This window comes from Quercus suber, unplaced genomic scaffold (genome assembly GCF_002906115.3).
Source record: "Quercus suber isolate HL8 unplaced genomic scaffold, Cork oak 2.0 scaffold_60, whole genome shotgun sequence".
NCBI lineage: Eukaryota > Viridiplantae > Streptophyta > Magnoliopsida > Fagales > Fagaceae > Quercus > Quercus suber.
The window spans coordinates 1764300-1790776 of record NW_027069525.1 but is presented as its reverse complement, the minus strand read 5'-3'; the positions used below and the strand labels follow the sequence as shown (position 1 = coordinate 1790776).

Below are 26477 nucleotides of genomic sequence, written 5' to 3'. Positions count from 1 at the left end.
ATAGGACAATGGAGACTATATAAGAAAAGCGAGTAAAGTAAGATAAGGGGGGGGGGAAAGGGGAGAAGAAAAAGGGCTCCTCGGCCACGGGCTGAGGAGCATCCCCCCAGTTGTAAACAAGTTCTAAGTATTTTTTAATAAAAGAAGAGAGTTCATGCTTGGTGAATGACGGCCAGCGCCTAAACCTTCAATCCACTCTCTACAAATTTATTGTTTGGGCTTGTTGGGCTAAAAACTCATTCATACTCTCGGTCAAATCCAAATTGAGTCCCTACAATAGCTATTGATCTTTAATTTCTTTGAAATTTTGTAAGCATAAAAGATATAAAAAGAATATGTAATCTAATGATAGATTTGTCAAAATTTACCTCTAATAAAAAGATATTGAGTAAGATTGTAGCCTACGATTACAACTAATTTTGTAATTAAATTATGGACAAAATTTAGATAAAAAATTGGTTGTAACCTTAAGCTACAAACTCACTCAATATCTTTTTATTGGAGGTGAATTTTGACAAATCTACCATTGAATTGCATCTTTTTTTTTTTATATCCTCCATGTTTGCAAAATTTCAAGAAAATGAAAGATCAATAAGTATGTTATTAATAAAATTTTAAATTGTAAGTTTTTGTAATTTAAAATTATGCATAAAATATAAATTTATAAATTATATAGTAAATAATATCCGATTGATACAAAATTTGACATGTGTATTAAGAGCGTAAATAACATACAATTCAACGGTTAGCTTTTCAAAATATGCATAAATATTTTTTTTACTAAGTGAGTTTATGGTCTAAGGTTACAATAAATTTTATAGTTAAATTTTGTTTAGGATTTAGTTTATTATGGTGCAAAGAAGAGATAACACATATTGTAAAAATATTTTGTTAGGGTGGATTAACTTAAAACTTTTTAAAAAGCGACACATGAGAACAAAATTAGGGTGGATTAACTTAAAACTTTCTTGAGCTTCTTTCTTTTATTATGTATAAATAACTTCTTCTTTTTTTTCCTTTTTTTTTTTTTTATTTTTTTTTTATGCATGCTGAAGAGAATTTATTTCAGTGAGGAATTATATAACATCCTTGACATGACTCTCACAAAAATTTTATTACTATTAAAAAAATCACATGATATAAGTATAGAATTATAGAATTTTAGAAGTGCATTGATAATTCCATAATTTTGTCTTAGATGTGATCATACATCTGAATGGACTATTTAATATTAATCCCCAAGGGTTTAATTATGGATCAATTGACATTTCTGTGACCTTCTAAATAAAGTGGAGAAGGTTCAAGTTCAACCTTATGTAAAAATTTGGAGATTGTTGTCTATGCTGTTAGAGATATATTAGCTCATTAGCATAAGCTCAAGTCTAATTCTACTTTGTGTGCAAGCCAATTCTTCTACTTTACTAGAAGCCTATTAGTCTAGGATTTAGTTTATTATATATAACTATGTTAGAGTTCATTATAACACATATTTTGTACTACACTTGTCTATATATATTTAAAAGTAGAAGCGTAACATTTATTATTACTATACTCCTGTTGAGCCACATCAGCGGTTACATCGTTTACCTATTTTTCATTTCTTTTCACTACTTCCAACCAAAGCTTCTCTTTTTACTACTCTTAACCTTAATGTCACTCTTGATCTAACTCTTCTTCTTCCTTTTATTTTGACTCTTCTTATCCCTATTCTACTACTATAAATTTGACATTCTCTATCTCATTCTATACATATTCTCTCACATGAAAAGTGTTATTACTCTTTTTCTCTCTCATGTTTTATTTTTGTGTGAATTTTTTTTTATTTTTTGTATCTCTACTTTAGATTGATGTATTTATGCGCTCTTTATAATTTTACTTTGGGTTGCAATTTGGTTTTGGGTTTTTAAGTTATTATCGTTTTTTCTTTTCTATAATCGTTAAATGTTATTTTATTGCATATAAATATAGTTTACAAGAATATTGTAGGGACACGATTTATAGTTCAAGCCCAAAAGATGTGGGATGTGAGCCCAATGAGCCCAATACAATGAATTTGTAGAGAGTGGGTGAAAAAACTGGGCTATTTGCGAATTGAACAACGGCTAATAAGAATTTAAAAGATGAATAAGCACAAAAATACACTTAAAATTCGATTAGATTGGTATCCGAGGAGATGAACCATGAATTGAACTATTGTTCCTAAAAGCTAATACAATCCTTAGTCCTCTAGTAATCCTTCTTCTCTCCTCTTTTTCTATATTTTCCGATCCCCCTCTTATAAGAGGTCTTTTACATTATATAGTTTCCTTTCAGACCATATTGATCGTCTACTTGTTAATCATCAAAACTTTCACTTAATTAAGTACATGTCCCATCGAACATCTTCTTTGGTTCTTTATGAATGGTGGTAGCTAAGACTGTACTGTTCAGGGTTCTTCTTCACATAAATGCAGTCAGAAAAGTTGCTGCAGTGCATTTAATACGGTAGTAGCAGCATTTGCTTATAGATATTTTTGTATTCTTATCACATTTGTATGTGCCTGAAGTTTATTCTTATTGTTGGAACCTCCTGGAAGGTCACCTAAATTGCCCAAGTACTTGCTTGACCGATATTCATCGTATCCAAGAAGGATACACTCCTCGGACTATATTCCTTCATCCTTTCCTTATGTGATTCTCCACTCTGGGGCCTCTCCCAACCATTTACTCCTCCTCGGACATACCCACATTCTCAAATAGGGCCCAAGGCCCAATATGCAAACTTGGGCTTTTATCCCCACAAATATAATATTACTTTATTATATACCATGGCTTGGATAATTTGGTGTTTGACTCATGACTATATTTTTTATTTGATACTTCTTTTTCTCATTTTATTTTGTATTTCTCTCCTGGAAAAGGTGATCTCTCTCTCTCTCTCTCTCTCTCTCTCTCTCTATATATATATATATATATATTCTTTTTTGCAACTTTATTAATAAACAGTAATACTTATTAAAATACACATAAAAAATTTAACAAATAAAATATTATAAGTACTTTTAATTAATATTTACAATTTTTTTATACCTAAAAATTCTAGTGTTACAAAATATTTCACAATTTTTTTGCCAAAAGCAAAGTTTAAATTGTCTTTTTTCTAAATAAATAAAAAAAAGTTTGAATAGTCAAAACTCAACAACTCTGTTAGTGTTGGCCATCTTGTGCACTGTGCAGTAATATCTACAGTGTACCATACCTGCTGAATGAGTACCAAAAGCTGATGGCATTTCGGATTTAATTTTTTATATTGGTGCCCTTTTCTTAGCTACATTGTTGTGGCTGTAGTCTATGGCCGGAGTTATCTTTTTATACAGGTGGCCTTTTTCCTTAGCTACATGTGTTGTAGCTTCAGTCTATGGCCAGCTTTTTGTAGCTGGCCTTGGAACTTTATAAGTTTTCTGACCGTTTTATCCAAAAAAAAAAAGGCATAAACTCTCTATTCATTGTACCATTACTGGGAAAAATACAAATGACTAGTGCCACTTCACGGGCTAAAATATCTAACATCTGAAACATTTAGTCATTTTTAATTCAAAAATTAAAAGTTTTCCTCTTTTCCAATGCAAGTCACGTGAAGGGGTTTGGAAATATAAAAAAGAATTCAAAACAAACAAAAACGAAGAGAAGGGTGAGAAACTCAGAAACCACAGCAGTGGAGACGGAAAGAAGAAAGGGAAGAAGGAGAAAAAGAAGAAAGAAGAAGAAATAGAAGCAGAAGACGAAAATGAAGGCCGGGACTGGCTATCTATGCTGGGTTGCTAGCTTACTACTTCAACTTCGCACAGCCTCTACTCTGTCATCTTCTTCTTCTCCGTTTGTTTTTTTTCCCTCACAAATCTTTTGGTTCCAGATCTGAAAAATGTCCAAAGTATGCCGGCCAAATCTTTAATTTCAGCTGGTATTTGCTGAAAAAAAAAGGGAACCGTGAGAACCGCGAGGACCGTTTACGGTTCTCAGAATCGTGAGGTCCGACCGCGGTTTGCACGGGTCCTTGCTTTTTCCTCAAAAGGCGGTTTTTGAAGCTAAAAGAACCGCAAAACTGAGCGGTTCGAGGTTTTTCCGGTCGGACCGTACGGTCCGGTCCGGATTTCAAAACCATGGTGATCATACATCTGAATGGACTATTTAATATTAATCCCCAAGGGTTTAATTATGGATCAATTGACATTTCTGTGTCCTTCTAAATAAAGTGGAGAAGGTTCAAGTTCAACCTTATGTAAAAATTTGGAGATTGTAGTCTATGCTGTTAGAGATATATCAGCTCATTAGCATAAGCTCAAGTCTAATTCTACTTTGTGTGCAAGCCAAGTCTTCTACTTTACTAGAAGCCTATTAGTCTAGGATTTAGTTTATTATATATACCTATGTTAGAGTTCATTATAACACATATTTTGTACTACACTTATCTATATATATTTAAAAGTAGAAGCGTAACATTTATTATTACTATACTCCTGTTGAGCCACATCAGCGGTTACATCATCTACCTATTTTTCATTTCTTTTCACTACTTCCAACCAAAGCTTCTCTTTTACCTTTTCATCTATTTACTACTCTTAACCTTAATGTCACTCTTGATCTAACTCTTCTTCTTCCTTTTATTTTGACTCTTCTTATCCCTATTCTACTACTATAAATATGACATTCTCTATCCCATTCTATACATATTCTCTCACATGAAAAGTGTTATTACTCTTTTTCTCTCTCATGTTTTATTTTTGTGTGAATTTTTTTATTTTTGTATCTCTACTTTAGATTGATGTATTTATGCGCTCTTTATAATTTTACTTTGGGTTGCAATTTGGTTTTGGGTTTTTAAGTTATTATCGTTTTTTCTTTTCTATAATCATTAAATGTTATTTTATTGCATATAAATATAGTTTACAAGAATATTGTAGGGACACGATTTATAGCTCAAGCCCAAAAGATGTGGGATGTGAGCCTAATGAGCCCAATACAATGAATTTGTAGAGAGTGGGTGAAAAAGCTGGGCTATTTGTGAATTGAACAACGGCTAATAAGAATTTAAAAGATGAATAAGCATAAAAATACACTTAAAATTCGATTAGATTGGTATCCGAGGAGATGAACCATGAATTGAACTATTGTTCCTAAAAGCTAATACAATCCTTAGTCCTCCAGTAATCCTTCTTCTCTCCTCTTTTTCTATATTTTTCGATCCCCCTCTTATAAGAGGTCTTTTACATTATATAGTTTCCTTTCAAACCATATTGATCGTCCACTTGTTAATCATCAAAACTTTCACTTAAGTACATGTCCCATCGAACATCTTCTTTGGTTCTCTATGAATGGTGGTAGCTAAGACTGCACTGTTCAGGGTTTTTTTTTTCACATAAATGCAGCCAGAAAAGTTGCTGTAGTGCATTTAATGCGGTGGTAGCAGCTTTTGCTTATAGATATTTATGTATTCTTATCACATTTGTATGTGCCTGAAGTTTATTCTTATTGTTGGAACCTCTTGGAAGGTCACCTAAATTGCCCAAGTACTTGCTTGACCGATATTCATCGTATCCGAGAAGGATACACTCCTCGGACTATATTCCTTCATCCTTTCCTTATGTGATTCTCCACTGAAAGTTCAAAATGAGTATGAAATACCCTTGAACGTTTAGACCCCAAATTACAAAAATACCAATTCAAGTTTTATATCAAATAATTAATGTGCGGAACATGATAACAAGCTTATAACAGAATTGATAAACAATCTAGGCCAAATATAAACACATCCACAGCAATAAATATAAGGCAAAGATAAAGGGAAGGAAGATGCAAACACACGGACAGCACACGATGTGTTATCGAAGAGGAAACTGAAGTCCTCGGCGTAAAACTTCTCCGCCGCCCTCCAAGCGGACAATAATCCACTAGAAAATATAGTTGGGATACATGAACAGCAATAAACCCTCCAAGCCTAATCTACCCAGGTACCTAAGCCCTCCAAGCTTCTTGCTTCAACGAGGTTACGCCGAACCTTTTTCTTCTCTAGCTTACCGGATTCCGCTATAGCCCATAGCATCAACCAATATGAATTGGTCCCTTCCTAACTGATTCCCAAAGCACCAAATAAACCTTCTCACAGATATGGGTATGGTGAGAAAGGGATTTGGTCAATAGCCTCTCAAGGATTTATCAATGGAGAGGAAGAGAGTAGAGGAATTTGTAGAGACTCTAAGGTAAAGATTTGGGATGAGGCAATTTTATTTTTCTCTAGGGTTTCTCTCACAAAAATTCTCTCTGGAAGCTCTCTTTAAATGATGGGTATAAGGATGTATATATAGTAGGGTGAGAAGGGAATGCAAAACGTCAGTTTTTGCCAAACAGGGCAAGTTGGCGACTTGGTTTCGTGGCTTGTCCAAGTCGCGAGTTCAAGTCGCGACGTAATAACCTGGCCAGTCTGGAACTTTTGTTCTGTAGCGTGACAGCTGGTGCGACCCTTCAGCTTCCCAATGTGCCTCTCACATGCCAGCTTTTGGCGGCTTGCCAGTCGCGATCCACCCGCGAGCCCTAGCCGCGAACCTCTGTTTTTCTTGCACACTCTTGAGCTTTTCTTCACAACTTCTCACACACTACCCTTACAATTTTTTCACCTAAATACAGGGTTGCTAAGTGCTAAATTACAAGCAAATTGGTCACAGAATAAAGCCAATTAAATGGTTGATTAAGTTCAACCTTACAATCTCCCCCTTTAGCTATTCCATGACAAAACCCTACAACAGACTCTAGACTTAAACGTGAGTTGGGAACAGTTGGAAAACTCACTCACACCTAACTCTAGATTCTGTAAAGCTCTTGAACATATGAATAAGTAACTCCTGAAACACAATAACATAGCAATATCATTGTATGCAGAAAACTTAATATGCATATGGAGCAAAATAAGCATGATCAAGCAAAAATGAACATAAGCATAAAAGCAATAATTCATGGCAAGATCAACACCAGTAGTCACTTAAGCAAAAGTGATTACTATGTTCATTCACATAAGGAATGAACATCCAGACATGCAAAAATGATAAACTCAATTGAAGAGTATCATTTGCAAGTCCAACACTCAACCAATGCATAGAAACATATATGCATCTAGGAACAATCCTACACGGGCACAAGAGTGTTGTACTTAAGATAATGCAAGGCATTAACAAGTACCAAAGCACAAAGCACAAAGGCTGCATATGCAAAGTTTTGCAAATACATGGCACAAACCATAAAAACCTACAAATGTGCATAAAAACAAGAAACAACCCTCAAAGCTTACAACAGCAACAATGGGTACAAACCGAACCATACAAAATATAAATTACTTCCCTTATCATATCACTTCCCCTATTATGAATCATAGGAGCTGTGATGAACTTGGAACATATATACTTGTAACCTGAAATACTTGCACAAAACACATTAGACCCTCAGGGTAAAGCAAGTAATAAATGGACAAGTATAATGTAACAAATAAATTGCGATCAAGTAAACATGATGTGAAACATGTGAGCAACTTGACCAAACACCAAATACCAAAACAAAGTTTTCTTATTAGCTCAATGTCTTTTCCCCCTTGGTATATGCATCTCCCTTATGGAATATCTCTCCCTCTACGAATGTGCACAAGAAATGGAATTTCTCCCCCTAAGAATGTGCACAAGAGTCATATAGAAATGAAAAAACTTTCCGGTATACTACTCTAGAGTATACTCTCCCCCTTTTTGACACGAATAGACAAAGGGGTCAAGGAGAAAAGAGGGCAAGAGATGAAGGTATGAATAATGATAATTATGCATGAGGTGTGCAATGATGCATGTGGGGTGCAATAATGCATGAGGAAATGAAACTCAAACCTAAGATGAAACAAAATGCTACAAAGCATACAGTAAACATGACATGCTAGGATGAAGAAACATGGTATAAACCAATGCATGACAAGGGTAACAAGGTGTGTGCAAGAGGTGGCAAAGTGCAATGCATGACTAATGCATGGAGAATGCATATGTGGGGTAAGGTGTGTTAAAAACACAACCAATGAACCAAACATGTTCCTAATGAGAAAACATGAGAAACCCCAAAGTCTGATACTCATTAGAGTCCAAACAAGTGAGAAAATGTCTAAGAGACATTTTATCAAATACCTAGCATGCACACTGTGAATAACAATGTGAAACAATGTATGAACATCATGAAATCTATCCTTAATACATGCTGTTTTTGCCACAAGGGGTCAACAACCAAAGAAAATCAACAAAAGAAACCAATCCCATCTAAAAATTTGACAAACATAAAGTTTTCCCAACCCCTATGATGAAAATCCCAACCAAGAGCACAAAAACTCTCCAAAACATAGTCTAAGGATCAAAATTAATGAAAATAGTTCATAATTACCTTAGAGATGTTAATGGAATGAAATACCATTCAAATTAATTGGGTTTTGATGTAGAAATATTGAAAGAGTGGTTTAAAAGAGGATGGGAGAGGTTAAAAACAAGTTTCAGACGAAAAGCCCTTTAAAAAGCTGTTTCTGGGCATTTCGCAACTGGGCGAGTTGCGAAGTGAGTTGCGAGTGAGTCGCCAAAACTTCTGGATGAACTCGCGACTGGGCTCGCGACTGGGCAAGTCGCCAAAACGAGTCGCCAAAACTCGTGATTGTAACTCGCGACTGGTCAAGTCGCCAAAATGAGTCGCCAAAACTCGCGACTGGTCAAATCGCCAAAACGAGTCGCCAAAAATTCTGACACTTGTTTTTCAACACAAAACATGCTTAAACACTGTAAAACAATGTAAGCATTAAACAAGAACACAAATAGTGATAAAAATTACTTCCAAATACATATAAAATGATCAAAAATCTTTTTGGATTGATCCATATAAAGTTGAGCTCACACACTTCACATTTAAACAAGTACAATCGAACAAATGAATAAGGCATTCATTGAACATTAGGCATGTGTGTTGTGTGTGTGTATCAAGTGTGGAATAGTCCTTAGTCTAGAATGAAACTTCAATGATCAATTCAATCAAGTCATACACAACTAGTACTATGACAAGTGGTCTATCTCAATTATAGAAACATGCATATATAACATCCCACAAGAACTGATGTAGAACAGACAGCACATGCCTTCCTTGAACAGCAGGGGCGCAGGAAGTCACAACGCAAGATCAAAGGGGGGTGCCAGTAGGGGGCATCGGGGTAACAGTGTCGGAATTGCATGAAATTTGGCAGGTTGAAGGGAAACGACGTTCTGATCCAGATTCATGAAATGCCATGAACGTCGCCAAAATTTAGGCGAATTCCTTCATTAAGGCCCCGATAACAGCGTTTTTGCTATTTATAGTAATATTTGTTTTTCCTTAATAACTTTTAGTTTAAAAGTCAGAATAAGGTCCCGTCTGTTTTGGGACGACCCTTAAGGTCAGTAGTTTATGATTCTGCAGTTAACTCAATTTTGCCATTTTTGGTAAAATTCGGTAATTTTGTCCCCTAATCGCTTAATTAGCGCGAATTAGGGTTTTAAAACGTTTTTCCCTAGTATTTATATGTTTTGTAGCCGTCAGAGGCAAAATAGACTATTATCAATAAACACAGACAATTTGTCAATTTTCTCTTCTGGTGGATTCCAGTTTTATCTTCTTGTGGATTCAGGGAAACCCCTCGTGGATTCGAGGTTTACTACCAGGAACTAACAGTTTAGTTTCTGTTCCATCAAGAGAGCATCGTGTGTGCTCTTCTTCAAGCTTCCGCAACATCAAGAACTTGATAATAATTCTTTGAAACTTTTCATTTGGCTCCATATTCAACATATCATTTGCCATTTTTGAGCAAAGAAAATCTCATTGTGAGATAGATGCTTGAAATTTTTGATATTTCAATTTGATGAACAAGCCTTTGGCTTTTTGAGCATCATACAATTTCATAAAAAGTCGCTTTCCCTTTTTCCTAGTCAAATACTAGTATATGCGACGGCTTTTGCAGCTCATTATCTCTTTTCATTTTGAGATTTACATTTGTTGAGCTCTTTAAGCAAAAAAAATAAAGAGTGGGAAGATATATAGGCACAAGTCTATGCATGTATCAAAACCAACATGACTATTGACTAATCATTCATGACAAGCTTGAAAATCGATTTACAACAATCACACAAAGATGTCAAGATTTTTCCCACAAAGATATAATTGCATAAAGAACAAGCTAAGTTCGTAAATGCATAAGGCTATTTGTACGAAGGTACAAGGCAAAACTTACATGTGATATGTGCTCAAATATATACGATCAAACTTTTTGAATTTTTTTTCACTTTTTATGTGGTTTTGAATTTTTACTCACACAAAACAAAAACATAAAAGTAAGATAAAAAAAAAAACAATGCATATGAATAAATGCAAGATGCACAAAATGCATGAAGATATAACATGCAATGCATGAGGGGTCCCACAAAGATCAAAAGAATTAGATTAAGGACCAAAAGAGCAAAAGCTCAACCATAAGAACCCTTCCTCATCCAAACAGAACGATTGTTTGGAATGAGTGTCTCAAGAGAAGTGAGACGAGGGTTGGAAGAATGAGAACCGGAGATGCACATAGTCAAGGAGTTAAGAGCATTAAACATTTTCTTAATCAATATGCTCTTTTCACTCAAAACCGGTTTACCCTTTTTAGAATAACTTCCAAGAAGTTCAAGTTTCTCTTTTCTTTTGAGAGCATGAAACTTAGAGCAATGAGGTCTTAGATGACCAAAGGCACCACAATGGTGACAAACACTGTGTTTAGGTCTACTAGGCTTTTTGGGAAGGGATCTAGCAATATGGTTTTGTTCTCTCTTCAACTTATAACATTGAGGTCTTATATGACTAATCACACCACAATGGTGGCAAGTTGGAACAAACTTAGATCCATCTAAAATCTTAGATTGAGACCTAAATGGAGGCTTTGACTTAACAACCTTTCTCTCCACCTTTTGATTTCTTTTATGTGGAGGAATGTACACCGATTTGTCCTTTGGGGTAGAACACACAATAGGCACAAAATCGGGTATCACAACATGATTGCAACAAATAATTTCATCCCTTTTAACAATAGGTTCAACAATCAAACACTTGGCATGCATCTTAAGAGATTCATTTTCACATTTTAGCTCATCAACAAGTTTGTTAGACAAAATAAGTTTAGCATCCAAGTCCATATTCAAACATTCAAACTCTTTTAGCTTTTCAACAGAATTTTCAGCAAGTTTCTTATATTTTTCAACCAATTTATTGGATTCATTGAGCTTAGCAATCAAATCATCCTTTTCACAAAATAACTTGTTCAAATCCTTATTAAACTTTTTAGCCTTCTTCTTCAAGAGTTTGATGTTAGGAATATCAACAACATCCAAAAATTAATGTAACATAGCATCACAATTATGAGGATTATCACTCATGGAGGCATTTTCACAAACACGTGACATGCTACATTTATCATCAACCAAAATATACAAAGAGGCATACAGTGCAACATCCATGGTAAATAACACAAGGGGTCAAGGATCACACTTAGGTATTTAAACCACAACAAGTGCACCCGCTCTGATACCAATTGAAAGTTCAAAATGGGTATGAAATACCCTTAAACGTTTAGACCCCAAATTACAAAAATACCAATTCAAGCTTTATATCAAACAATTAATGTGCGGAACATGATAACAAGCTTATAACAGAATTGATAAACAATCTAGGCCAAATATAAACACACCCACAACAGTAAATATAAGGTAAAGATAAAAGGAAGGAAGATGCAAACACACGAATAACACACGATGTGTTATTGAAGAGGAAACCGAAGTCCTCGGCGTAAAACCTCTCCGCCGCCCTCCAAGCGGTCAATAATTCACTAGAAAATATAGTTGGGATACATGAACAGCAATAGACCCTCCAAGCCTAATCTACCCAGGTACCTAAGCCCTCCAAGTTTCTTACTCCAACGAGGTTGCGCCGAACCTTTTTCTTCTCTAACTTACCGGATTCCGCTATAGCCCATAGCATCAACCAATATGAATTGGTCCCTTCCTAACTGCTTCCCAAAGCACCAAATAAACCTTCTCACAGATATGGGTATGGTGAGAAAAGGATTTGGTCAATAACCTCTCAAGGATTTATCAATGGAGAGGAAGAGAGTAGAGGAATTTGTAGAGACTCTAAGGTAAAGATTGGGAATGAGGCAATCTTGTTTTTCTCTAGGGTTTCTCTCACAAAAATTCTCTTTGGAAGCTCTCTTTAAATGATGGGTATAAGGGTGTATATATAGTAGGGTGAGAAGGGAATGCAAAACGTCAGTTTTTGGCAAACAGGGCAAGTTGGCGACTTGGTCTCCCGGCTTGTCCAAGTTGCAAGTTCAAGTCGCGACGTAACAGCCTGGCCAGTCTGGAACTTTTGTCCTGTAGCGTGACAGCTGGCGCGACTCTTCAGCTTCCCAGTGTGCCTCTCATGTGACAGCTTTTGGTGGCTTGCTAGTCGCGATCCACCCGCAAGCCCTAGCCGCGAACCTCTGTTTTTCTTGCACACTCTTGAGTTTTTCTTCACAACTTCTCACACATTACCCTTACAATTTTCCCACCTAAATACAGGGGTTCTAAGTGCTAAATTACAAGCAAATTGGTCACGGAATAAAGCCAATTAAATGGTTGATTAAGTTCAACCTTACATCCACTCTGGGGCCTCTCCCAACCATTTTCTCCTCCCCGGACATACCCATATTCTCAAATAGGGCCCAAAGCCCAATATACAAACTTGAGCTTTTATCCCCACAAATATAATATTACTTTATTATATACCATGGCTTGGATAATTTGGTGTTTGACTCATAATTATATTTTTTTATTTGATACTTCTTTTTCTCATTTTATTTTGTATTTCTCTCCTGGAAAAGGTGATCTCTCTCTCTCTCTCTCTCTCTCTCTCTCTCTCTCTCTCTCTCTATATATATATATATTTTTTTTTTTTTGAAATAATACTTAGTTATTTTGGAAGTGAGATTTTGAATTTATATCAAAATACAATGTTGGCTATGCATTTGTATGTGTCTATCAACTATTAAAATTAAACCGCCTAAGATGAATATGTATAGACAATATTTTTATTTTTATTTTTCATAGATTTATTATTTAGTTATAACATCAAAATTAAAGTAAATGGATATGTAAAATTAAAACTGTCCAAGAAGAATTTGTAAATCCAATATATTTATATATTTAATATTTTCTAAAAAATAAAAGTTAAAAATAAATACTAAAAAGAATAATGATGTGGCCAATGATGTAACAAATGAGAAGGCTCAACAAGAGTGTAGTAACAAAAATGCAATATGAAGATCCAGTTAAAGACAATAAAATCTTAATAAATAAAAGTGTATGTAATAATTAAAAAAAAATTAGATCATATTCTCTTTATGTTATACTGATTATTTTCTTTCATTTCGATAGATGAAGTGTTCAATTATAGACATAAAGTCTACTTTTTTCCTACATATTATTTTAAATATTAAATTTATAATATGGTGTAGTCACTTAGGAATGTTTAAGAAATATGTAGTTCCAATTTCATATATCTATATTAGTAAACAAAATTGTTAGGTTCTAAAAGTTTAGAACAATTGGTAAATTGTGAGCACAATCTTGTCTAAATATAGATTCCTAAGTCTATAGGTTTGATTAAACAATGCTCAAGGTGATCCAAGTCAAGATCCAAGAACAAGCAAGCTGCATAAAAGAGAATTATCAATTTGCCTGGTTCGATTGATCGAAAGACAGGCTCGACGTATCTGCAGAATTTTAATTAAGCCCAAATAGCAATTATATCAAATTAAGAATTAGGGTTTCAAATTTACTTCTTCTAGTATATAAAGGAAACTCTAAGCACCTTTTTATAAGACTTTTCAAAGAGAGAAGAGTGTGCCTTTTTTGTATCTATGGTTTTGTACCCAAAAAGCTCTATCTAATGTCTTCTACCGGTGTTATTCCTTGAAGAATCTTAAGATCCGGTATTGTAGAAGTTGTTGCCTTTTCTAGTCATCAAAGGTGCTGATAATCTAAACCTTCAAGGGTGGTCTTGGAGTCACAAACAGGAGAGTTTGTGCTTTCTCTCACAAGTGTGGTTGCCTGTGTTGCAAAGGCTAAAGAAACAAGTAGTTTGTGGACTTAGATCTGTCACATGGTTGTGGTAAGTGTGGTTGCTTGTGTTGCAAAGGCCAAGGAAAGAAGTAGTCCGTGGACTTGGAGCTGTCACATGGTCGTAGTAGTAAGTTTTCTACTCGAGTTAGTAATAGGATGTTAGTGGTCTAAGTTGCTATTGTAAAATTTCAATTCTTTCATAGTGGATCTGTTTTACATTGACAATAGTTAGGTTAAATTCTCCTCAGGTTTTTTACCAGTTTGGTTTTCATGAGTTATCATATCGTTGTGCTCTTTATTTTCCGTACTATTTTAATGATATGATTTATTTGTGTTAACCTAGATCTGAATAATTTACCTAAGTTAATTACTTGGCTAAATAATTAGGTTAATCTGTTTGTGTTTAAAGGGTCTAAAAACCTACAAAAACTCAATCAATAGTTCAAAACTACTCCTACGATAAGAAAAATTATTAATATAATAATATCTTTTAAAGAGAATGAAAATTTTGAATAATATATTTGAAACTCAAATAGTTTAGTTGTAGGAAAAACAAATTAGGAAAATATAACACATGATAACATAATTTATCAAAATATGGACCGCCTAAAAAATGAATAATATCAATCAAATAAATCCAAATAATAAAATGAAGATATATTTTTTGAAACAAATAAATAAAAAATAATTTTAAAAATTGTTTAAATTTTTGAGAGAACAAAGTATTTCCACAAAATTTAAAGAACAAATTTATATATTATACTAGGGGCGGAGCGGGGCCGGGGGGCAAATGCCCCTCTGACTCCTAAAATATCCTTGCATATGTAGTGTACTATAATTAATCCCCAACATAGAGGAAAAAAGAAAAAAAGGACACCCACTCGAAAGTGACCCAAGAGAAAGAAAGGACACCCAATTGAAAGTGACCCGGGAAAAAGAAGTTATTCTCAAAAACCAAACCATGTACCCTTTTCACCAATTTCACTATTCTTATAAGCAGTTTTTTGTCTTTCTTGCACCTATGTTACTATTTTTTTTTTTATGTAATATTATTATTTTCACCATTTTCACTGTGATACCTTTCACAGCATTTTATTATTGAGTGATGCTAAAAATATTACAAATTTTACTACTTGTATTTTACAAATTGACATTTCACCAATCACAAAAAAGAATTTTAAACATATATTCATTATATTGTTTAAGTAACACTAATAACATTTTTACCACATTAGTTTGTAAAATTTGTAGTAGCTATGACTATGAATTGGTTATTTTTGTTTATTTATTTTAATACTATGAAATATATTCATATTTTCGTACAATTGTTTATTTATTATGTTATTATTATTGATTAATATTTTTTAGATTAATTTTACTTTTTATATATATATTTTTAAAAATTTGCCCCCTCTAGACTAAAATCTTGGCTCCGCCACTATATTATACCATAACTAAAATATAATTATCTATTTTCTTGAATAGTGTGGGTTTGCAAGTAGTATATATAATAAAGATGTAGCGTACCATGTAACCTTCATGTTCTCGGTATTTCTAATTTATGCTTTCCTCTTTCGCATCTATTCAAGCATATTCAACATGCAATACATCATAGCTAATATTTAACATATTCATTATTATTTTGGAAGTAAGTACTAACATATGCATTAAGATTGGAAAATTTTGTAACATCAGATCGACTCCATAAATCCAAAAAGAGGAAAAGAGCTATGTAAGAGTACTTGTAGCAGTGGAGCTAAAAAGCTATATAGCTATTTTAGCTCCACCAAAACACAAAAATCATCCATACAGCAGTGGAGCTAAAACTATTTTTTTTTAGCTTCATTGTGACAGTGCATATCTAAAGATAGATGTGCACTATAGCTCAAAGGTTAAAAAAAAAAAAAAAAAAATTGTGTTCACACTATGGTTAGAATATATATATATATATATATATTTTCCTTTCTCCTCCTTCCTCATTTCTACCCATTGCTCCTCTCTCCCCTCAATCGGTCCTCACACTTTCATTTCTTCTTGTTGCAAGCTTCAATTCCTCCACTCGCCGCCAACCCAAGCCCCTGCCCAACATCGACAACACTGATCAACTGTCCCAAGCCACCAATTAGCGTCGGTGGGTGGCTAGGTTCGTCGTCATTGGTGGAATGTGTGCTGTGGTAGGTCAGTGTGGTTCGTGAGTGGGTTGCTGGGTTCAAAATGGTGCTTGTGTGGGTGGGTTTGTGGGTAGATCGGTGTGTTCGTGGTGGTGGCTCAGGTGGGTTTCATGGTGGTGGGTGTGGGTGTTGCCAGGTGGGTCTGGCGGGTGTGAGCTTGGTTGAATTTTTTTTTCTTTGTTGTGGGCTATGGTGGTGGTGGTTGTGGTTATGTGTGTGGTTGTGATGTTTATAATAGATATATTATTTTATTGTAGTAGATATCTTATTTTATTGTAATGTTTATATTATTTTATTGTGTTGAAAGTTAAAATAGATCCACTGCTGCAGCATGTGTGTAAGTAAAATAGATAAAATAACTTTTTATAGTACTAAGTAGCTAAATTTTTAACTCCACTGTTATGGATGTTCTAAGAAGAAGAAAGAGTAAGATTAGCAAACAAATAGATGTGGTTTCAGAAAAAATCTAATGTACAACCAATTGATGTGTTTAGCACTTGTCCAGATCAAAAAGAGACCCGCCCCCTGTTTTCCCTATAGAATCGGGCGTCTGGTCTTGTTTCTAAGACAATGATGTAAGTGTTACTTCTCTTATGCTTTGTACAATTCCCTTTTATACTATACTATTACAGTAAATTTGGACAGCTTGCTATCGACTTCATTTATTTACTATCTTTAATTCTTTCTCCTCATAAATAATATCTCTTTCTCTCTCTTTTCCTTTATGGTCTGAAAATGTTTGTACACTGCAAAAAAGGTAAGAAAAGTTTTGGACTAGCTTTTGTAAGTGTTCCTTTAATAAATGTACAGTTTGGTAAAGATAAATAGAATAAAGGATAATATTAAAAAAAAAAAAAAAGGGTATAATTAAAAAATTAATTAAAATAAATATAAAGATCTATATTTCAAATATATTTTTTATGTCATAAATTTTATAATGCAAATAAAATATATTAAATTCTTTATTTATTTATTTTAGAATATATTAGATTCTAAGAAAACATAATTATGCAAATAAAAAATTATTAAATTCAAAACATAATTGGCAACTCAATATTTTCTTTTTTGGCGTGACTTCTATTCAGTGTTCTATTTTTAAATATGTTTCATAATTGCAACAGTGCACTGAAAGGACAAAGTCACACTCTACTTTTTGTATGCCCATTTAAATAGTCAACCATCTGTGAATTAAAAAAAACAAAAAAGACTACAGGAGTGGGGGGACATTGTTTTGTCCGCCCATTAAAAAATGGGTTAAATAAAAGTACAAGTCCTCATCAAATTTAAGAAGTGCTTGACTGCAGGCATGAGTGGTTGACAGTGAAAGCAAGTAACCAAGCAGTCCGTGCAGTACATCATCAACAAAGAATTGAAGAAGACTCTAGAAGCAAAAATGCAGATACAGCATCGGTTAAAACGCACAGAGAGAGAGAGAGAGCGAGAAAGCAAGCGAGATATAGAAGAAGAAGAAGAAGAAGAAGATGGCGGTGCCATCTCAAATCTGATAGTCTCACGGTGGGTGGTTGAAGTTGAAGGCTTGAAACTTCAACAATGGCTATAAACTTGTGAGCTGTAAGCACAAAAAACAAAAAAAAAAAAAAAACCTCTAACGGTCTGACCGGTGAGAACGTTTTCAAAACCGGGAGGTTCAACGCAGCTCTTACGGTTCACTGACTTTTAAGCCAATTACAAGGTTAAAAGAACCGCTTTAATGAATGGTTCCCGATTAATCCGGTTAGACTGTGCAGTCCGGTCTGAATTCACAGTAAATTTGAATTTTAAAATTGATATATATATATTACTACTGCCAAGGTTGCTGCATCTCGTTAATGTTTCTATACTTTTAGTAAAATAATAATATAATAATAATAAAAGTACCAAGCCGTGTGATGTCAAAAAGACAAAATTTGTAAAGTTAACTTTGGTTTTTACTTTTAGCCCATTTAAACGTCATTCATTCACATTTATTAGACTATCAGAGGCGGACAAAACAAGAAAAGTATACATAGAAGAGAGAACATTTATGCTGGGACAAAGGTGAAGAAGAAGCGGTGGCAGCAGAAACTGGCAGTGGATGATCGGCGCCGGGTTAGTGACTGGAGGATGACAGTGCAGGTGATTAATATAGGGCTTTTTTTTGGTACCGTCTGAATTTCAATTTTCGGCCAGAATGTCCGATTTTCGCCGGTACAATCGGTATAGTACGGTACTGCCCTGTATTTAAAATGGTACGATACAAGCATGTTTTTATACCGGTTGGGTGACCGGTAAGAGAAATACCAGCCGGTATGGTACAGTATTAACTTCCCTACATTATTCTACGGCCTCAATATAGGAAATCTTTTGCTAATATAGTCTCCAACGTTTTAATCGAATTATCAACAACAATTATTGTACTTTCTCCCAAAAAAAAAAATTTATTGTATAATTTTTCCGTTTGGCTTTACTTTTTTTTTATATTTTAAGCATTTTCAAGTGAGACTGCTCCAGTAACGTGGGAACACAGGAAATTATAAACAACGACGCATTATAGTCAATTTATAGTCCACTCCCGACTGAAAAAAATGAGAAAATTATTAAATGCTCTTGAAAGTTCTATAAATGTATATTTTCTCCTTTCTTCTGCATGAACGGTTCTATTATAAATTTAATTAATGGAGCTATCAATTATATGAGATGAGAAAATACACTGTAAAAATACAACATAATTTCCTAAAAAAAGGGGGTTGGGTTGTATTACGTGGAAAGTGATTCAAGGCACGTTACACGTTTAAAGTTTTTACTTGTTGACTGACTGCATGGATTGACTAGACGATGCTCAATGATTGACAGCAGTCCCATATCAGACTTGTTACTCTTTTAACTTATCTCTCGGATTTTACATTCTGGGTTTTCATTTTCATTGAAAATAATTTCAGATTTGAACTCGTACTTCTTTACTGTAAATAAAGTGTGTCCAAGATCACAGGTCTGTCTCTTCATGTTGGAAATTTAATTGGGTGAAGGAAATGGATTCCAAGCGACTTAAAATTTTCAGGTTAGTTTGCTTAAGCCTGAATTTGGGCAGTTCCTACTTCTGTTGCCTTTATTTCTAGTACACAATTTTGTCAGCATGTCTTTGTTTCTTTCTTGGAGTACTGTATGTGCGGGTCACAAATACTATCATGCAACAATTTGAATAGTCGGATTGAGTGAAACTATCTTAAAATATCCTAATGGAGGAATCTAATGTTATAATATCAGTTTATCGTTTAAAGGCATTCTAGCTTAGAAAGTAAAGAGGCCAGAATTGGTAATTGGAAGTGTTGCAAAAAGCTGAATTACTGAATAAACATCAGTTGTTCTCTCTTCTGTTGCCTTTATTTCTAGTACACAATTTTGTCAGCATGTCTTTGTTTCTTTCTTGGAGTACTGTATGTGCGGGTCACAAATACTATCATGCAACAATTTGAATAGTCGGATTGAGTGAAACTATCTTAAAATATCCTAATGGAGGAATCTAATGTTATAATATCAGTTTATCGTTTAAAGGCATTCTAGCTTAGAAAGTAAAGAGGCCAGAATTGGTAATTGGAAGTGTTGCAAAAAGCTGAATTACTGAATAAACATCAGTTGTTCTCTGAAATTCTGTTTTAGTGCAGAATTCCATAGTTAGGGGCCATTCAGATGTGTCAGTTGATATTGTGCTACTTACACTTGCTTTATGCTGCTTTAATCTATACGTTGTGTTCATCCAGGTTTAACGATCGGAGTACAGAACAATCTTTGAGTTCTGGGCAGAAATCTGACTTTGAACATCCAAGAAGCTTTAGGACAACAGTTGGCAGAGTTTTGGAGAGGCTTCGGGGAAGATTCGATAGGGGTTCTGAGAGGATTAAAAGCTTCAAAAAACTGAAAAGCATCCCTTATGTAGGTGATCAGCCAAAAAAAGTGCCAGCTCCTACTCCTAAGAAGACAATTCTTGATCCTCAGGGTCAATTTCTTCAAACTTGGAACAAAGTATTTGTGCTCTCTTGTGTGATATCTGTGGCTGTGGACCCTGTGTTCTTTTATATCCCAGTGATCCAGGAGAACCATAATAAGGACAAGAATGAAGATTACAAATGCCTTGATGCGGACGAAAAACTAGCAACAATTGCTTGTGTTCTTCGTTCACTCTTTGATGCCTTTTATGTACTTCATATAATCTTTCAGTTCCGTACTGGGTTTATTGCCCCTTCTTCTCAAGTCTTCGGAAGGGGTGAGACGATTACCGATCCAGTGGCTATAGCAAAAAGATACTTATCCACATACTTCCTCATTGACATTCTGTCAATTCTTCCATTGCCACAGGTATGCAGGACATTTCATGAAATCTTATTTAGCGCATTTTGATGTAGCTTTTTACTGAAAGCTTATTGGTTGAAAAATGGTTAAAGTATAGTAAAAATGAGATTTTAAGAAGTTGTATATAGGCAAAGAAACTAAAAAGTGAATAGAGAAAGCTCTTACCAAACAGACACACATCTTTGTGCGTTCATAACAGCATTCAGTTCAAACCCCACTGCAGTCATAGGTTCACAATTTTATAGTAACAGACTTGCTTCCATACTTGTTACTTTGCAATTAGTCGAGGAAGTGATTATAATCATTCATTTCATTTGGCTTCCATTTTTGCTGCCGTTAATCCAGTTAAGGAAATAATGGAAACTAGTCTCTCAAGGGAGAATTACCACAGTATGAGTACCATATTTATGCCTTTACAATTATGCGTGTGGAGAGATTAAGGTTAGATTTTACATGCCCCGACAAATATTATTATTATTCATTTATTGTAATTTGATAGATAGGTCCTAGAAGTCTATTGAAAACATTAAAAAATGTCAATTAAGCTATAAGACTTTTGACAATATTTGGCAATAACTAGTTCAAAGTGATACTTTGGACTCACAAAAACACATAATGCCTCTAGCAAACTATATGTAAAAGTAAACAATGCCTTATGCTGAAGTTGTGTCAAATTGCTTGATTTAAAAGAATCAACTGTGTAAGGGAATGTCAGTTTTACAGTGATGGATGTGTTCTGCTTCCTTTTCAGGTGGTAGTTTGTGTTATCATTTTCACTAAAAAAACCAAAGCTCCATCAATCATGAAGCAAATGTTGAAGCTCGTAATCTTCTCACAATATGTACCTAGACTCTCTCGGCTCTATCCACTATACATGGAAGTAACAAGAGCCTCAGGGATACTGACTCAGACAGCATGGGCTGGAGCTGCTTATAATCTTTTTCTCTATATGTTAGCCAGTCACGTAAGTTGATTTTGAATTATTAGCAATATTAATTTCAAAGATTTTATGATGAGCACAAATAAATGTGACAAATTAAGCAGGTAGTTGGAGCTTTTTGGTACTTGTTTGCCATTGAACGAGAGGGTGCATGCTGGGAAGAGCACTGTCATGATTATATCGAATGTGGAGGTAATCTTCCCTGTGGTCAAGGCCTCTGTAAAAGATTAAGAAAATGTCTAAATGAGACCTGTCGTTATACCAAACCTGAAGATATTGAAAATGCAACGGACTTCAACTTTGGAATATTTACTGACATTCTCAAGTCTGGACTGGTACTACATACAGCAGATTTTAAAGCGAAATTGTCTTACTGCTTTTGGTGGGCTTTTCGTAATCTTGGGTAAGTAAATATATAGAATCCTCCATATATATATAAAATTTAATTGTTATAACAAGAGAGGATAAAAGATTTGAACCCTAATGGTAGGCAGCTTTCCAGCCTATTTCTATATGTTCATTTTGATAAAAGAGACCACAACAATACCAATTGAATTACAAGACTCTTGGCAATATTTAGTCTCTTTAATTTTTTTTTCTTTTTTTCATGAAAAGGTGTCTACTCCCTTAACTCAATTGCATCACCTCAAATATTATTTCAAATGTCATCTGCATAGGTTTTAATTTCCAAGAGTGAATGTTTTCCTATTAAATTTTGGTTACCTATGTTCCTATATAGAAATCAAGGCTTGTCAACTTATAACAAGATCTAACACATTGTGAGTTACAGTTTAGGAGCTAAAGGCATTTCTATATTGAATCATTTTGTTTTTTCTCAGTTGTGCTGGCCAAAACCTTGAAACAAGCACTTATATTGGGGAGATAGTATTTGCTGTCGCAATATCCACCTTTGGGTTGGTTTTATTCTCGTTACTTATTGGCAATATGCAGGTGACTCTCTGATTCTTATCAGTTCTCTTTCTAACCTAATGTTTTAGCAATATGAGATTATTATGTAAATAGATATTGTTTGAGTCAGTCTGACTTTTTGTTTTGGTTTTCTTGTTTTTTTGTTTTTTCCTTTTTTATACAACATAGAAATTTTAGTGACATGCCAGCATAAATAATAATAATAATAATAATAATAATAATAATAACAAAAATAACAATAAAAAAGTTCACATAAGTGTTTAGTGCTTGTTCAACTCAGTTTACAACCGAACCTAAAGTCCTACACACAACTACCAGACATTCAAAAATGAGTCTTTCTGTTCTCTGGTGGTTTCAGGTATTCCGTTATGAAAGAGCAAATTCAGGGGGCTTTGGCAACCCGGGTTATTATGCCTTGAGCCTCCATGGTCTCTATTTGAACCATTGCCTTTTGAAATCCCCCCTCCTTTGCTTGGTATAGGTCTTCTCCAACTGCTGCTATTGTGCCATGGACTGTGTTGTAGACCTGTAATGAATGGCATACTTCAAAAACTGGTCTCCCATATCTACTCTTTGCCTGATATGCTATGCCTCCCCTGTTTGTGTTTTTGCTATTATGTCCCCCCCCCCTTCCCCTCTGGTGCGGCCTCCCAACAGCTGGTATTAATTGTAAATACTCTGATTTGTCATTGTAGAGCTGTGTAAGTCATCCCAGCCATTGTTATCTCCTTCTCCTTCCTTTGATTGAAAGCCATATAGCATAATATGCTAATTTATCCAATAAACATGCAAACATTATTGTATTAATTTCTCTCTGGTGTATTTATTCTTAAAGATCTACTGTTCTATTTTAGCTTCAATTGAAATTTGATGTTGGTCTGTTCTCACTAACTCTATCCACAGATAGTCATAAGATTCGATTAACAAAAGTGCTATATTATGAATGTTACAGAGATATCTGCAATCCACAACAATGAGAGTAGAAGAAATGAGGGTGAAAAGGACTGATGCAGAGCGGTGGATGTCCCACCGTATGCTCCCTGAGGAATTAAGGGTACGAGTTAGACGATACCAACAGTATAAATGGCAACTAACCAGAGGTGTTGAGGAAGAGAATCTACTTCAAAGCCTTCCTAAGGACCTTCGAAGGGACATAACACGCCATCTTTGCTTAAGTCTTCTCAAGAGTGTGAGAATTTTTCTTTTGATTTTTTTTTTTCCATACATCTTTTTGTCCAACTTCTAGCTATTGTGTTCATTAAATCAATTTTATCTTTTAGGTGCCAATGTTTGAAAAAATGGATAGTCAACTGTTTGATGCACTTTGTGATCGTCTCAAACCAGTTCTTCACACAGAGAAGAGCTGCATTATCCTTGAGGGGGATCCAGTGGATGAGATGCTCTTTATCATGCGAGGAAACCTGACCACTATCACTACTAATGCTGGAGAAAAAGGTAACGCTGGTGATTTGAAGGCCGGTGACTTTTGTGGAGAAGAACTTTTTGCATGGGCCTTGAATCCCCGCTCCTCTACCAGTCTTCCCATTTCAACAAGAACAGTAATAGCTCAGACAGAGGTTGAAGCCTTTGCGCTAAGGGCTGCTGATTTGAAGTTTGTGGCCTCTCAGTTTCGGCGTCTTCATAGCAAGCAGTTCCAGCATATTTTCAGGCAAGTCTTTAAGCTAAGCTTATCAACATTTTGGATGATTATTGTCAACATACTCCAAAGTGAGGCTATACAAAAAAAAATATATATTGTTCAGAAATTGTACAAAAAGATGTGGTCATCAATTCTTCGTTAATTTTAAATCGAAATACCATGGTTAACTTATCAAAATCTACAATGCCTGCTGCATTGCATTTCTAAACAAAAAATTTAAAAAAGAATATGATATCTTTTCCTTGGTTTGTGATACTCTTTCATTATTAGAATTGAATATTCATAGTGACTTTGAAGAAAAATTACATTAGAACTCTGATTACCTTTATTTTTCCAAGTGGAATGATCCCCAAGTGTAATTGTGCAATGATGACTTTTAGGTTCTACTCCTTACAATGGAAAACGTGGGCAGCTCGTCGAATCCAAGCAGTTTGGCGCAGGTACCAAGAGAGAAAGCTTTATAAGTCGTTGCATGAAGCAGAAGACAGATTGCAATATGGTGTGACAGATGAAGCTGGGACCTCAAAGGTTGAACACAATGGTGGTGAAGGCAAAGCACCAAAAAGGTTGCTACTACTGCCACAGAAGCCTGATGAACCCAATTTCATTGGTGAAGATTAATAGAAGTATGGTGTTTCAAGTGATTATTATGTAAGTTTTGTTTTAATAAACAAGGTTCACATGCAATAGGTTTCTGTGTAGAGCATATGTAACATGTAATTAAACTTCAGACATTGTTTCTTTCACTGTGTGTCACTGAGAAGCTTCAATCACATACATGAGGAATGTCTTGTGATAAGCTTTTTTCGTATAATTCCTTCTTCAACCAAAGCAAGGAAGACATTTTCATGCCACTATGTGCCTAGCTCCTATTAAATACAACATTATTTAGTGGTGCAAGTCAAAAAGGAATAAAATAAAATTTTATTTTTAAACACGGTCCACTCACAGAACAAGTAGCAAATTAACATTAATTGATCTCATAAACCATGCTTACAAAATAAATATGATATCTGGATGATATAAAGTATTGGAATATGAAGAAAATAAATGAGAAGCAAGAACCAAATCAAGTAGTGCAGCCACAAAATCAGGAGTGTGATTGTTAATTCTTTGGCGAGATTGGTGCGAGTGCAAGGATTCAAATCGAAGTCAGTGTGACTTCAGACTCAAATTTAAAGGAAATGGGCAAAAACGATCGTATCGGGCTGGATAGGCAATCTAAGAGATGGGTTAATGGGTTCAGTCCCAGACGTGGAGGCCCAATTGCAATTTTCGATTTTTGTTATACCCAAAATAATGGAAATTGGATTTAGCTTTTAACTGTCATGACTCTTGCTTCTTTTTTTTGTGTGTGTGTGTGTGTTGATAATTCAATAGTTTCCCGTGAGAGCATTTGAGATCAAGATATTTCTATTGAAAATAGCGGAAAGTATCAAACTCATTATTAAACTTGGGAAAATGGGGGTTTGATCTTGATGAATTTGAATATAGTGGCAAAGTTTAACTTTGAGGTATAGCTTATCTCCGGTACTTTTTTAAAATAAATTTTTTTTTGTAGAGATTATAACTAAATTTCTTTCTGTCACATCACATACTAACTAAATAAAATGTAGAGATTATAACTCACTACCACCTACTATTGTATATTTAAAATAAAAAGACATGTCTAGTTAAAAAAGTACTAGAAGTAAGCCAAACTCAAATTTTGAATGACTAAAATTCTCTTTATTCTAATCCAAATTCAATGCTATTTAAGGGGATATTAGAACTAGGTAGTAGTATAGCCAAGTCAACACTGTAGTGACCCGAAAGGGGGTCTTGCAATCCATGGAATCCCACATCGCCTAGGGAAGCACATGAAAATGTGTTTATAAGGAATGATCTCCCTTCAATGTGTAGAGGCCTTTTCCCTAGCGCAACCTGGGGAAGAACAAAACCGTTAGGGGTATGGGTTCCAAAGCGGACAATATCTACACAGTTAGGGCGGGGTCGTTACAGATGGTATCAGAGCCATGCCCTAGCCGGAAGTGTGGGTCCCACACACGAGGACGCGTGTGCTCGTAAGGGGGGTGGATTGTAGTGACCCGAAAGGGGGTCTTGCAATCCATGGAATCCCACATCGCCTAGGGAAGCACATGAAAATGTGTTTATAAGGAATGATCTCCCTTCAATGTGTAGAGGCCTTTTCCCTAGCGCAACCTGGGGAAGAACAAAACCGTTCCAAAGCGGACAATATCTACACAGTTAGGGCG

The 26477-nt window shown here is 34.8% G+C and overlaps 1 protein-coding gene across 3 annotated transcripts; it reads left to right on the top strand.

Moving 5' to 3' along the window:
- The first annotated feature begins 18313 nt into the window (after positions 1-18313).
- LOC111985170 (cyclic nucleotide-gated ion channel 1) lies at positions 18314-25076 on the top strand. 3 transcript variants are annotated; one of them, XM_024016815.2, is made up of 9 exons: positions 18314-18481; positions 19335-19403; positions 20104-20698; positions 21444-21656; positions 21737-22035; positions 22472-22583; positions 23515-23751; positions 23843-24231; positions 24603-25076. In XM_024016815.2, the coding sequence occupies exons 2-9, from the start codon at positions 19375-19377 to the stop codon at positions 24841-24843; spliced, it is 2115 nt and encodes a 704-aa protein (XP_023872583.1). In that variant the 5' UTR covers positions 18314-18481; positions 19335-19374; the 3' UTR covers positions 24844-25076. The 3 variants fall into 3 exon arrangements, with proteins under 3 accessions (XP_023872583.1, XP_023872581.1, XP_023872582.1); XM_024016813.2 differs by having other exon boundaries at positions 19318-19403; XM_024016814.2 differs by having other exon boundaries at positions 19285-19403.
- Positions 25077-26477: the final 1401 nt, after the last annotated feature.